The 13,313-nt window shown below is 36.4% G+C and overlaps 1 protein-coding gene and 1 long non-coding RNA gene across 14 annotated transcripts in view; one reads left to right on the forward strand and one right to left on the reverse strand.

Annotated features, from left to right (window-relative positions):
* The window catches only part of LOC116104048, a 20,879-nt gene extending 8,930 nt beyond the window's left edge, over nucleotides 1–11,949 (forward strand). The window contains exons 2-5 of the long non-coding RNA XR_004123685.1: nucleotides 7,271–7,396; nucleotides 7,768–8,472; nucleotides 9,975–10,146; nucleotides 10,372–11,949. This is a non-coding gene — a long non-coding RNA (uncharacterized LOC116104048). The remainder of the gene's footprint in view (nucleotides 1–7,270; nucleotides 7,397–7,767; nucleotides 8,473–9,974; nucleotides 10,147–10,371) is intronic.
* The window catches only part of Cep170 (centrosomal protein 170), an 80,770-nt gene that overhangs the window by 56,661 nt on the left and 10,796 nt on the right, over nucleotides 1–13,313 (reverse strand). For 12 of the 13 annotated variants that reach the window (XM_031390679.1, XM_031390669.1, XM_031390640.1 and 9 more), the window contains exons 2-3: nucleotides 3,276–3,420; nucleotides 2,300–2,389 (exon numbers count right to left, since the gene is read on the reverse strand). In XM_031390679.1, coding sequence (XP_031246539.1) covers nucleotides 2,300–2,389; nucleotides 3,276–3,380 — 195 coding nt within the window. In that variant the 5' untranslated portion in view covers nucleotides 3,381–3,420. Of the gene's footprint in view, nucleotides 1–2,299; nucleotides 2,390–3,275; nucleotides 3,421–8,251; nucleotides 8,300–13,313 lie in introns of those variants that run through there. The other variant, XM_031390646.1, reaches the window with a different exon arrangement.

The following is a 13,313-nucleotide window of genomic DNA, read 5'->3' on the forward strand; positions in this document are numbered from 1 at the left end:
AAAAAAAAAAAAAAAAAAATGTTTGCATAGATGCAAACAGGCAGGAAAAAAAACCAAAAAAGCAAAACTCAATCATACAGTGAATACACAGGAGTACTGTAGAATATGACAATAATCATATAATCATAGCACAGACAAAATTATCATTCTGTCTCTCCAGGAAATGAGGGCAATTCTAGTTCACTTTTCTTTCACCCATAATCAATGAGAAAAGAGTATTTCTAAGGACAAAAAGAAACTAGGATTTCAGATTCATTCACGAGAAGGACCATGCAGTATTTCCCAAGAACCTAAATAATTGTGTGTGTGTGTGTGTGTGTCTGTGTGCGAGCACATGCACACACTCACAACTGCACACAAAAATCAGTGCTTCTGTTTGTGGAGGCCAGAGGTCAACTTCAGACAGTGTTCTTCACAGTCTATCTATCTTGTTTTTTGAGGCAGAATGTCTCATTGGGATGTGGGGCTTGCCAGTTTGGCTAGGTTTTCTGGCCAGCAAGTCCTGGGAATAACCTATCTTCATTCCCTAGCACTGGACTACAAATATGCAGGTAATCACACCCAACTTTATGTCTTCTGGGTATTGAACTCATGTTCTCATGGAACTCTAGTCAGAAAAAAGGGAAACAATAGGCCTAGGCTAGCATGTAGGCTGTGTGCACAGTAACAAAAGCAAGAGTGGGATGTGACAAACATGGTAGGGTACAGAGGCAAGCACTCAGTGGAGGGAGGAGGCAGGAGGACTGAAGCTAAACAAGAGTCTCAAAGAGAAGCTTCAACAAGCTCACAGCAATGTGGGCCACCAAAGTGCAGCAAGAAAACTAGTTTCAATTCTCTCTGCTTTATTTTAATAACATTTCTGGTGGTAAAAACATATATTCAGGTCCCTTTGAAATATATATTGTGATGGAGTAAAAGGAGCAAGAATGCAAGTAATACTTTGAGGTTCCGTTTAGAGGGTGTAGTGGCTTGAATAAGCTAAGACAGAGGGTTAGATACTTTTCTTAAATATAAAATAATGAGGGCAAGAGAGATGGCTCAGTGGGTAAGAGTGCTTGCTCCTCTTGTAGAAGATCATTAGAATCCAGCAACACACACCCAGCAACTTAAACCAACTGCAACTTCAGCTCCAGAGGATACAAAGCTTTCTTCAGGTCTCCGTGGGTACTCTCACTCACATTCCCATGTCCACACACACATATACATAATTTAAAAATAAACAGTTAAAAAACAATGTATGTAAAATGGATATGTTGAAAAGTACATAGGTTCCTGAATAGTAAAATTGTCTTAGCTACCTTTTTAAAATAACTAAATCATAATAACAATAAATGAATACATTTTGAATGTTTACTACACATTGGCTTAAATGTTTAAAATGATTTACTTATTTTCATCTTGACAACAAACTGTAAGGTATAATTTTATTTCTATTTTCAAAAACTGAGGAACACAGAGATTAAGCAATTTTTCCAAGGTCAAATCACTTGTTATAATTAAAACTGGGCTCATAAATAGCACTTAGCTGTTTTCCCTAGTTCTGACATTACTTTTTATTCTGATGTTGAAATTCTGGAATTATAATAGTATTAAAGCTATACTGAACTAGAGAGAAGGGGCACTGGAAGCTCTTCTGGAAGAGGCAGGCTCCACTCCCAGGACTACAGTGCCACAAGAGCCTCAGGAGCCACAGGAAAAGTAACAAGGTGAAGTAATTCAGTGCATCAATCTCCTCATATCCTGTCAAATGTAGAAACATCAGCTAGACATAAGAAAAAAAAATCTACCACAGTTACAAAAAGTACCTACAAAGACAAAAAGAAAGCAGCAAGGCTGAACCTAGTGTTCAGATAAAGTAGTGTTTGTGTTAAAGTAGATGGTTAGATCTCTTGTTTTTTCCCCAGCCCTAGACTATAGGAGGCCTTCCAGTATTTGTCACCCAATCTGCCTTTCATTCTTACTTTATAAAATGGAGAACATTATCTCTTGTGCCCAAAGGTAGTTTCCACATTCTTAACTGCCAGAGCCTTTTCCTGTTCTCCCACACATTAACTGCAGGCACATGCTGAGGCTAAGCTTCAGTCTTATCTTAAGGAAATCTTTATCACATGCCATATCATTAAATGCCTTTATTTCTTCTACTTGTTCCTTAGCTGCTTCTACATATGACTTCAATGTACTATGCACCTTTCAAGTATTAGGAGGGAAACACAAACTAAAGAAAAAGGAAAACATACAAATACTGAAACTCTACTAACATTAATCAAATATTCACAGTAAAAAATGGGGGCTGACTTACCCCATTTAGGCTGCCTAAGTCTTTTACCAAATGTTCATCCATAGATGCGTCATAATTGATTACTGCATGTTGCTTATCCACACTCCGGGACTAAAAGAAAAAAAGAAGCTAAATTTTAAATTACCTTAAAATTAAATGACAAGAAAATACTAAAGTAACAAAAAAATTTTACCTATGCATATAATATTAATAGACAGCTGATAAATAGGGGGATAAATCAAAAAAAAGCAGATTAAATGAAATTTAAACTGTTATGATACAGCATAAATTTAACATCATTTCTGAATGAGGAAGGTAGCTAAATATTTAAAATACTCTTTGTAGTATATCCATATGGTAATTCTGAGAGAACTTAAATTCATTTATTTTTTAGAGTGTATCAAAGTACATGCTGTTTAAATTTTGTGAAATTCATACACAGATATCCAGTGTATTATTTTCTAATGTTTTACCTATCATATTGTTAAAAGCTACTACCGTGTAGGATTTCTTTCTTTACTACTGAATATTATAACACAAATTGCACTAGGAACCCAAAGACTTAGATGATAAAAAGGGATATAATGTGATATGTTATGAACAAAATTATCACTTAAAATGTGAATTTTAAAACTGGAATTTTTAGGAACTACTATTGTTTTTTTTTGTTGTTTTGTTTTTTTTACAAATACAGGTAAGTGTATATATATGTACATGTCTCTGTCTCTGTCTCTTTCTCTCTCTCTCTGTCTCTCACACTTCTTTATTCTAATTCTTCATTTTTCAAAAAGTGATCCTCAAAATACAGAATTTACTGTAGATGATACTAGGGTGAAAATTAATCAAACTGACATGAGAGTTAGGTGAGCAAGAAAATGTAAGTCTGAATTGTAAGTCTGTCTGACCTCCGCCTTCCTGACCTGGTTCTGTGAGGAGAAACAGCTCTTGACTCCCAGCTAAGCCCAGTACTTGCACATAGAGAAGGCTGATACATTACCTGAAGCATGAGCTCACAGTCGTCTCTTCCAACAAAAATCATTTCTCGTGGCAGCCTGTGGCGAGTGCCTCCACTGCTCACCAAAAACCAGGATGTTAAGCTCATTTCTGCTTAGCTTCTGAATCCTTAGCAAAGCTACATTATCCTGCAAATGTGAACAAGAACACATGAGGAAACTCTTCAGTATCGAATCACCAGCTCTGTGAGTAGGCCTCAAACAGAACTGCCCTCAACATTTTCATCCAATAATTCACCCAATAAGAATTTTCACATTCTCATCATTGTCATGACCCAGAAAACTCCACTCAGAGTCCAGTTAAAAAGGAAAGATTGAAGGTAAATAAAAAGGTGGTCAATTATTAGTAATTTTTATTACAATTCTAAAAGGCTTCTAGACTCAATCTGTAACTTCAAGGTAAATAAGCACAGTAGTGTAGTAACATAAAAAGCTGTACTGTATAAATACATGTCTTGCTGAAAAACAGTATGAGAAAGACTGAAATTTATAAAGTTTATTTGATATCTAACTAGGGTAAGCGTGGAATCCAAAGACACCACTTTGGTGACTATCAAGTGTAGAGATAATGACAACATTTGAATAATATAAAATTCAATTCCTTCCTCCTTTTCTCCTCCTCCCCTCCACTCCCTTCCTTCTCCCTGCAACTTGCTAAATAGACTGAGATAGCCTCAGACTGGACCAATCCTCTTGCTAAATAGACTGGGATAGCCTCAGTCTGGACCAATCCTCTTGTTAAATAGACTGGGGTAGTCTCAGACTAGACCAATCCTCTTGCTAAATAGACTGGGATAGCCTCAGACTGGACCAATCCTCTTGCTAAATAGACTGGGCAGCCTCAGACTGGACCAATCCTCTTGCTAAATAGACTGGGATAGCCTCAGACTGGACCAATCCTCTTGCTAGATAGACTGGGGTAGCCTCAGACTAGACCAATCCTCTTGCTAAATAGACTGGGACAGCCTCAGACTGGACCAATCCTCTTGCTAAATAGACTGGGCAGCCTCAGACTGGACCAATCCTCTTGCTAAATAGACTGGGCAGCCTCAGACTGGACCAATCCTCTTTAGTGCTGCGGTTCCTCGTCTGAGTTGTTACTTTACTTTCTCAATACATTTTTCCTAGAGTAGCAATTTTTAAATTTTTGGTTTTTAGTAGTCTCTAGTACTTAACAATGTGGGGAACCCCTAGCAGTATTTGTTTATAAGGGTTATGATATACGTGAAAAACTGGTATTTAAAAGAAAAATAAAGAAATTTCACTAGAGATTACTAATATTTGTAAAACAAAATTCCAATGGGGAAAAATAGCACTACTTAAAATATGTGTTATTTTTAAAACATCTGAATTAATAGAAAAACTTCCTATCTTCTTGCATTACTCTCCCACCATAATTTTGAACTAGAAATATGTAAAGAAAACCTGATTTTGAAGTGATGGAAAAAGGGCTTTTAAGTCTTTTACAATATTTGTAGGGAGTTTTTAAAGATACTAACAAATGACTATCAAAGCCAGTTTCTTGATTATATGGAATTTGGAAAATCTGTACCAATGAGTCTTTCATACACAGTTATGCACAAATTCATCTTACACGTGGATGGGCTTTTCTAACATTATAAATGGGTCTTTTGAAAAAGTTTTCAGAATTATGTAGATCTTCCAAATACTTGGACATTTCACTTATACTACTTTAAAATACATTTATTAAATATCACTACCCATGTCAAAAGAAAAGTCTTTAAATATTAGGGCACTACTAAGATCACAGACAAAATTCATTACCTCAAATTATATCCTTGACACCTAAAATTTCATTGAAGAAAAAATCTTGTCACTTTATCTTGAGGTTCATTTTGACAAATGTTCTAGTTAGCAATTTGCCAATCACTGAAGTACAACTGATGCTTTATGAAAGAATGGGCCTAATTCATCTTACAAGTCACACAGTGACACAACTCATTTTCTTGGACACAGAAATAGTGTTACAGAGTGTGAACTCTCTGTAAGTACTTTCCTCAGGTCCAGCAGGACACTACAAAAGTGAGACTTCAAAGTCTGCACTTAACATAGTCACCCACTGTTATCATTTTGTGAGGTAGTCTTAAGGAAAGTTAGTGGATTTTCAAAAGTGTTTAATGCAGATGTACAACATACAATCTGGTCCACTGCTACTGAGCTTAAGTTTGCCACAGTTGTTTTTGGTATCATGTGTGCTAATAGAAACGCAACAAGAGGCAGAAAGTCCTTTGATATCATTAAACATCTGGCCCCATGAACCCTGCCCTTGAAAGGATTCCTTCTAGGACACCCAAGGACCTGTAGACTGAGCTGTTAACAGTTACTGTCCTATGGGATGTGGCATTGTCAGTAACAATTTTAGACTTTTGAGTCAATAAGATTAAGGGGGAGTCTGAATCCTATTTCACTACTTTAGTCTGCATGGCCACAGGCACCGTAAAAGTGTCATATTCCCTAGTCTCCTCTCCTATACTTAGAATCATGATCCCATCTAGTCAAATTTTGTCTTGGGAATCCAAAGAATACTTTCAGCTTTCCCTAAGACGGCCACTGTGCTGCTCTTGACTAGGAAGTCAACTTCACTGTAATAGAAAGAAGCACTCTACAATGAAATGCATATGTATACTAATGGCAACACTGTCCAATGTTCTGGTAAGAAGCTTGTATGTTTTATGTTAAATGTGACTGTCTTAGTTTGGGTTTTGTTACTGTGATAAAATACCATAATGAAAAGCAATTTTGGGTAGGGAAGGGTTTACGCAGCTTACAGGCTGCAGGGTATCATAGGAGAAAGCCAAGGCAGGAAGTGAAGCAAAGGCCACTGAGGGCATTCCATCCTGGCTTGTGCAGTCTGCTTTCTTACACAATCCAGGACCACTCTCCCTGAGTGGCACAGTGGGATAGGCCCTCCCATATCTGTTACCAATCAAGAAAATGCCTCACAGGCTTGTCTACAGGCCAGTTTGATGAAAGCATTTTCTCAAATGAGGTTCTCTCTTCCTAAGTGACATTAATTTATGTCAAGCTGACAAAAAAACCTACATATACCTGACACACACTTTTACCAAAATAAACAAATAATTTTGTGTGACGCTAAAATAATCACATCTTTTTACTTTCTCAGCTTATCTTACTTAGTCAGTTTGTCTAGCTTATGTGGTTTCTTATGTTTCCCAGTCACCCAACTATACAGGTGATCTTAGTCTTATATATACTTTTTGGCAAATTGGTGTTGCAGCACTTCTTTCTCTATTTTAGGATAGTCTCTATGGTCAATTCAGTAGAGAACCAGAACTAAAGAAAAACTTTTATATATTACATAATTTACACACTCCATTTACATAGAAGAACAATTTTAAAATACTGCATAGTAAGTAGGTCAATAGTTGCATATTTTTTCAAGGGAGCAAAAATGAAAACTACTATATGATATAATCAAAGGAAATCAATTCATCTTAAACAGAGCAATCTAAACACAACCATACATGGACAAAAATAACTTCTTAATGTAGAAAAATCAGTTTAAACAAATAGCATTCATATGCTATAAAGCATCCTTTAATTTTTATTTTCTATAAGACAGTCTTTAAATATTTATAGAACATAACACATAATATTGTGATTATATAATTTATAATTTTTATATATAAATGTACTTATATAATTATAATTACATAAAATAATATAGTTAAAATAGTTTTGTACAAATCTTGCTTGGCTTTTCATGAAGCTTAATATTAGAAAATACACATTTCCTAAAATGAAATAAAAACATAATATTCAATATGCAGAGTAACATTCCTTTTTGGGCTAAGGCAATCATTTCTTCTGGGAAATGCAATGTAATACAAAGCTACATTCTCTGTTTTTCCCCAGGTATCTCTAAGACAGCTTTCCCATCATTCTCCAAGGTACTTTTTTTTTCATGTGTGTATTTGTGGTATATTTGTGTTTGCAGGTATGTGGCAAGAGAACATGGAAAGACCAGAGTTTGACAATGGGTATCCTCTTGATCCAGCTACTCCAGCTACCCAGACCACACCAGGGACCTCACACCTGCACCTTCTCAGTGCTAGGATTACAGGTAGATCATCTATGTGGGCTCCCAAGCAATTTCAAAATGAGCAACAGACTCAAACAGGTATTTCTTAACAGAAGACATATAAGTGATCAGCAGTAAACATCAGGGAAATAGAAGACAAAACCACAATGAACTATGACCTTAATCCAGTAAATGGGTACTGTCCAAACACCCTAAAAGATAACAAGTGCTGTAGGAACTCAAATAAGAATGTAAATTAGCACAGCTATTATAAAAAGCATTCTGGAAGTTCCTAAAAAATTAAAAAAAGAAAAATAGAGCCCCCATATGATGCTGTAGCCCTATTCACAGGTATATATACAAAGGAGGTAGATATAATGAGGGAAACATTTGCATTCCCAAATGTATTGCAGCACTAACCTCAACAGCCAAGAAACCAAGCTAAGTGTCCATATACTCATGAAGACAATATGGTTCAACCATAATGAAGCACAAAATTCTGCATTCGACACAGCACTGATGGAAATGGAGACCCTCAGGATAAATTAAATAAGCTAGGCACAGAAAAAGGAAATAACATAAAACCTCACTGGTATGTACAGTTCAAAAATGTTGCTGTCTTAGAAATTCAGAGTATAATGGCAGTATCTGGGAATGCCTGGGAGAGGGGGAAGGAGGAGAGGCTGGTGATCAATGATCAACTTATTTACAGTTAAGTAGAAGCAAGAAGCTCTGTTATTGCTTATGAGACTATAGATAGTATACAATGGATTCCAAAACATTAGAAAAAGAGTTAATAATGAGGATACAGACAAGTTCAACTCATTTAAGTGCTACACCAAGTATACATGTACTAAAATAAATGATGCAGTTAAATATACACACACACACACAAACCTATTGAGCCACCTGCCAAATCCAGGGTTGCTAGGGCAAACAAACAAAAGAATCTTGCCTCAGGGAACTAAATCCTGTAGAGAATGCTGGGAGGTTATATGGAAACAGGAAGCTGTTCTTATTCCAGACTGGAATGGGGACATGAGATGATCTCACCCACGCTAGTGGAAGGCCAGCGTCTTCATCTCTAGGCTCTAGCCGAGAACAAGCTTTTACCCACTGTAATGTTTGACAACCTTCCTCCTTTCCTCCTACCATTGCCCACTTCACCCCTCTCTCTGTAAGAGATCAAATCTAATATACTATAGAGGATATTTTTAATGAATGAAGGTCAACTCCACTAGAATTCTTGGTTTGCAGGTAACCTGGAACTCTCTAGGGTCACCTAACCTGTTACTGAGTAAATCTGGCCCCTTATTTCCTAGTCACGCTTCTCTTTAGCAATCTCTTACAGCTTATCTTCTTGTCACACAGGGCTTGGCTTTTCAGCAGTTAGATGACAACAGTTTAACATTCCAACATTTCGATGCCAGGAAGGTGTAAACCTACCGAGCGCCATAGTCACACCTTCACCTTCCTAAACTAGTTTTAAAATTGGACTTTAAACAGTTCATTTTTGCATCCGAAAAGATGAATGCAAAGAAAATGTGGTACATATATACAATGTAATTTTATTCAACCATACAAAATGAAACCATATCATTTCCAAGAAAATGAATATAGTTGGAAATTAGTATATTAAAGAGAAAGTAACCCAGACTCAGCAAGAAAAACCCCACCTTTTCTGTCACATGTAGATTCTGGATTTTAATTTTTGGGGGTGGGGCGTGAGACTAGGAGGGCTATGAAGCGCAGAGGAGTCTTCTGGAGAAGAGGAAAAGAGGTTACTAGAGTATATGTTATAAATGTGGAACGAGATCTAAGGGTTCGAGAAAGAAAGGGCAATCAGGGGATGGGGGAAGGAAGTAAAGACAATCAAAGAAAAAGAAGCATATATGAAAATGTCACAGGGAAACCCATTACTATATTGTTACTTAAAACATAAATTTTCAAAATGCTGCTTGTAGTTACATGTAATTCAATTGAGAACTGATGTCAAGAGGGATCTGAGTGATGCAAATTATGATGGAGTTTTGAGATAGACAATAGCATTGCTGCAGAACTATGAAATAGTGCATTGCACAAACCATGCCAAAAATCTTGCTTCCTTATATATACCTAGTGTATAATTAATGCATGGAATTACTTGAACTAGGCCACATGTTAAGGATAGTCCATCCTTACGCTCTGCAAATCAGCTGGCTGATTCATCACCAGATGGCTTTACACAGAATAAGGCTCATCTTACCCTATAATCTCTGCTATTGCAGAGAAATAAATAACTGGCCTCACAACAGCTTGCTTCAGAGCGGAAAGGGCTTTTCTCTAACTTTATTTGATGATAAAATATCATCTGACAACTTTTTTTTCAAGTTAACAGGAAGCATGAGAGACAATGAACTCTAAATGTTTGACTCACTGCCTAGCTGTTTCCAGAGTATATGTTTTTCCTAATGAAATACATGAAACTTTAAACAAAAGAATAAAGTGTTGCAGGATATTTGATCACACTGTGAACCCTGAGATTGTGTTATTTACTGGAGAAACCTGTTTTTAGTTGTGGTATGGCTCAGCCTTAGCACACTTTTAATTCAAGAGCTTTCTGCTTGAAAATTGTAAACAGGATTAAATAAAGTCAACTATAGGTCAAGAGGCGGAGCAAGCAACCAGTTGACAGGAATTGAGTACGAACATGTCTTCTGCGAAGCGTCATCTAGAACCTGATGGAAACAGATGCAGAGATCTACAGCCAAACATTAGGAAGAGCTCCCTGGGAGACTTGTGGAAGAGTAGGGGTAAGGATTGAGGGAGTTGGAGGGGTCAAGAACACCATAAGAAGACCTACAGAGTCAATATGGGTTCACAGAGACTAAACCACCAACCAAAGAGCATACATGGGCTAGACCTAGGCCCCCTACATATTTGTAGATGTGTAGCTTGGTCTTCATGAGGGTTCCCTAACAACTGGAGCAGGGGCTGTCTCTGACTCTGCTGTCTGCCTTTGGATTCCCTTTCTCTAGCTGGGCGGCCTTGTCTAGCCTCAGTGGGAGAGGATGCACTTAGTCCTGCTGCGACTTGATGTCAGGGCAGTCAGAGGAAGCATCTCTGAGAAAGTAAATACAGGTACAACATTCTGAGAAGGGGAGATGGGTATGTGAGGGTGGGACTGGGAAGAAAGGAGAGCTGTGGTCGGGATGTAAGGTGAATAAATAATAAAAAAGGAAAAGAAAAACTTAGAGTAAGAGGGAGTCAGGAGGGTGGGTGTGAGAGAGGGAATTCCTCTTGGGACGTCTGCTGAGGAGGAAGGTCAGCTGGGATTTCTCTTTGCTCAGAGAGGAGTTAGCAGCTTTCACCCTAGCATCTGGGTCTTGAGTCTTCATTGGTAAAACAGAACGACTGAGACTTGGTTAAAAAACAACAATAAAGTGATAAATCTGACCTTTCAAATTTGTCCTCTGAGCTTCAGTAAAATTCATAAACTAAACAAATGCAAGAAACCACTGCATGAACGAGCTCATAAGACTTTGTAACTTATAACATGCTTTTCCCTATCAGGGCAAGCATTTAAATAAACAGGAAAAACTATAACTAAATACACAAATTAAAGATTCTTTTGTCATTTCTGGCACTGACGTCAGGCTCTAACAAAAAATATGCTTGACATGCTTGACATTAATTAAAGTCTTTGATTCTGATGCCCTGAATTTGAAAATGAAAGAAATAGCATATGGACTAAGGATCAAACAAAATGCCACTGGGGTTTAAAAAAGCAAGCACATAATTTTCTGTGATTCTGTATATAGTAGAATTTATTAACCATTTGCCATGTATTAGACATTTTTCTAAGAACGTCACATGTAAGAAACATGTGAGTATAAATATATTATCTTTAAAATCCTGTATTTCCTTGGAAATGAACACAAATATTATGCATCAATTCCAAAGGATACTTCAACACAGAAATTTGATAAAAATCCATTTTTATTTTTAAGTTTTAAATATTACAGATACTAGGAAGAAAAAAAGTACCTAATCTCATAGAAGCTAAAATAAATAAATAGCTTGTAGCTTCTCTGACAGTAGAAGAGGGAAAAAATAAAGCAGCAAGAAAAGGATGATGTAATAGTTTAGGGTGGTACTCTTTAGATGGACAGTCAGAGGACGCATCTCTGAGAAAGTAACACACACACACGCACACACACACACACACACACACACACACACACCACTGAAATGTTCAACTCGGCTGTATAATTAACTTGATCTGAGACAGAGAATGAAAAACGTTGTTCTCAGAAAAACTTCATTTACTTTAAATCCCCACCCTCATTTGTACAGTTCCTCACAAAAAATAAATCTGCAGCTGTTCTGGTTTTGGATTCCTACCAAGATACCGACTCTATGCTCACATGAAAAAACAGTAGTAAGAATATTTTTGCAAGAGGGGGGAGGGGAAGAAGGGAATACTTTTGTTCTCATACTCATTATTTTTGAATAAATGCCTAAATTTTACTTTTATTATCTGCTATATAAATCAATAACTTCTTTAAAAGCAGTTAAAATAAATATGAACCAAGAACGAATATAACAACTTAGTATTTGTTCACCAAAAAATAGATGACATTCCAAATATCCAGCCTCATGTTGTATCTAACCTTATTGTACATTTTCAAAAGAAAACTTCAACTTAATGAGAAAAGATAGCAACTTAATAAACTTCCTTCATAAAATCATTTATTAAATCCTCAATGAATAGTCCTACCAGAAAAATGCTACACATTTGCATGACTGAGACATTAAGAGTTCTTAACAAGATTTCTCTGCCAGTCTATGAAAAATATGAAGTGTGACTTGCTTTCCTGTGTAGAGCTGAGTACTTTTGTTAAGCAGGTGGTTAGTGGCTGCTCTAGTTACTGCAGCTCCACAAACAGAAACCATATGCTTTTATATGAGGGATGGTTCCAGTTAAGTGTTTTGTATTTATAGCAGGCAATTTGGATAAGCTGATAATTTATTGTAATCAAAAGAGCATAAAGAGATAAAGATTTATGCTCTTTTGTACTTTCATTTATAAAGATAGCAGCGAAGGTTTAAAAAATAAGTGAATTAGAAAACAAATGAACTCTCATCTTTCAGCTAACCTTTGAATCACCTGTGTTCTTTCATAGTCTAGACTGTAGTCTCTTTTGGCTCGTCACCTGAAGATAATTATATTCAACATTACCTGACTCCACAATAAAAACAGTACAATGTGTGATAATTTCTGAGAATATGAAATAGAGATTTTGTCAAAGGGGATAATTCTCAAACACAACCAGCATAAAACACTTGAAAGTATTATTTTACTTGAATAATAACTTCAGCAATTTTGAGGCAGAAAAGCAGCTAACATAGATAAATCACTACTACTATCAATAGTCAATATAAAGGAAACAATACAAGTGTTCATGGGCAAATGAATTAATAAAATATGGTACACACAATTTAATACTGTTAGAAGGGAATTCTGATACCTGCTACAGTGTGGATCAACCTTGAAGACAATACGTTAAGTAAAATAAGCCACTCACAGAACTATAAACATTGTGATTTCAATTATATGAGGTTCTTTCAGTAGCAGAAATCATAGAGTGAGTAACGAAAGTAGTTGCTAGAGCCAGGGGATGGAGCACTGAAGGAGCTACTGGTTAATATTTCTTCATTTCAGTTTTATGGATGAACATGGTACTGGCTGTACAATATTGCATATATATACTAGACTTAAATGCTTAAGATGGTAAAATTTATGCATGTGTATCTTATAATTTTCAACTGGGGGAAATGTTAATTTCCCTTCTTTCTCATGTATGTGGAGTCATGAGAGTGCACATGAGTACACATTCACATGGTAGCCTGATGCTGGTGCTGGGAGTCATCTTCAATTACTCTTCCACAACATTTATTGAAGTAGGGTCTCAAATTT

The sequence above is a fragment of the Mastomys coucha genome, unplaced genomic scaffold (genome assembly GCF_008632895.1).
Source record: "Mastomys coucha isolate ucsf_1 unplaced genomic scaffold, UCSF_Mcou_1 pScaffold1, whole genome shotgun sequence".
NCBI lineage: Eukaryota > Metazoa > Chordata > Mammalia > Rodentia > Muridae > Mastomys > Mastomys coucha.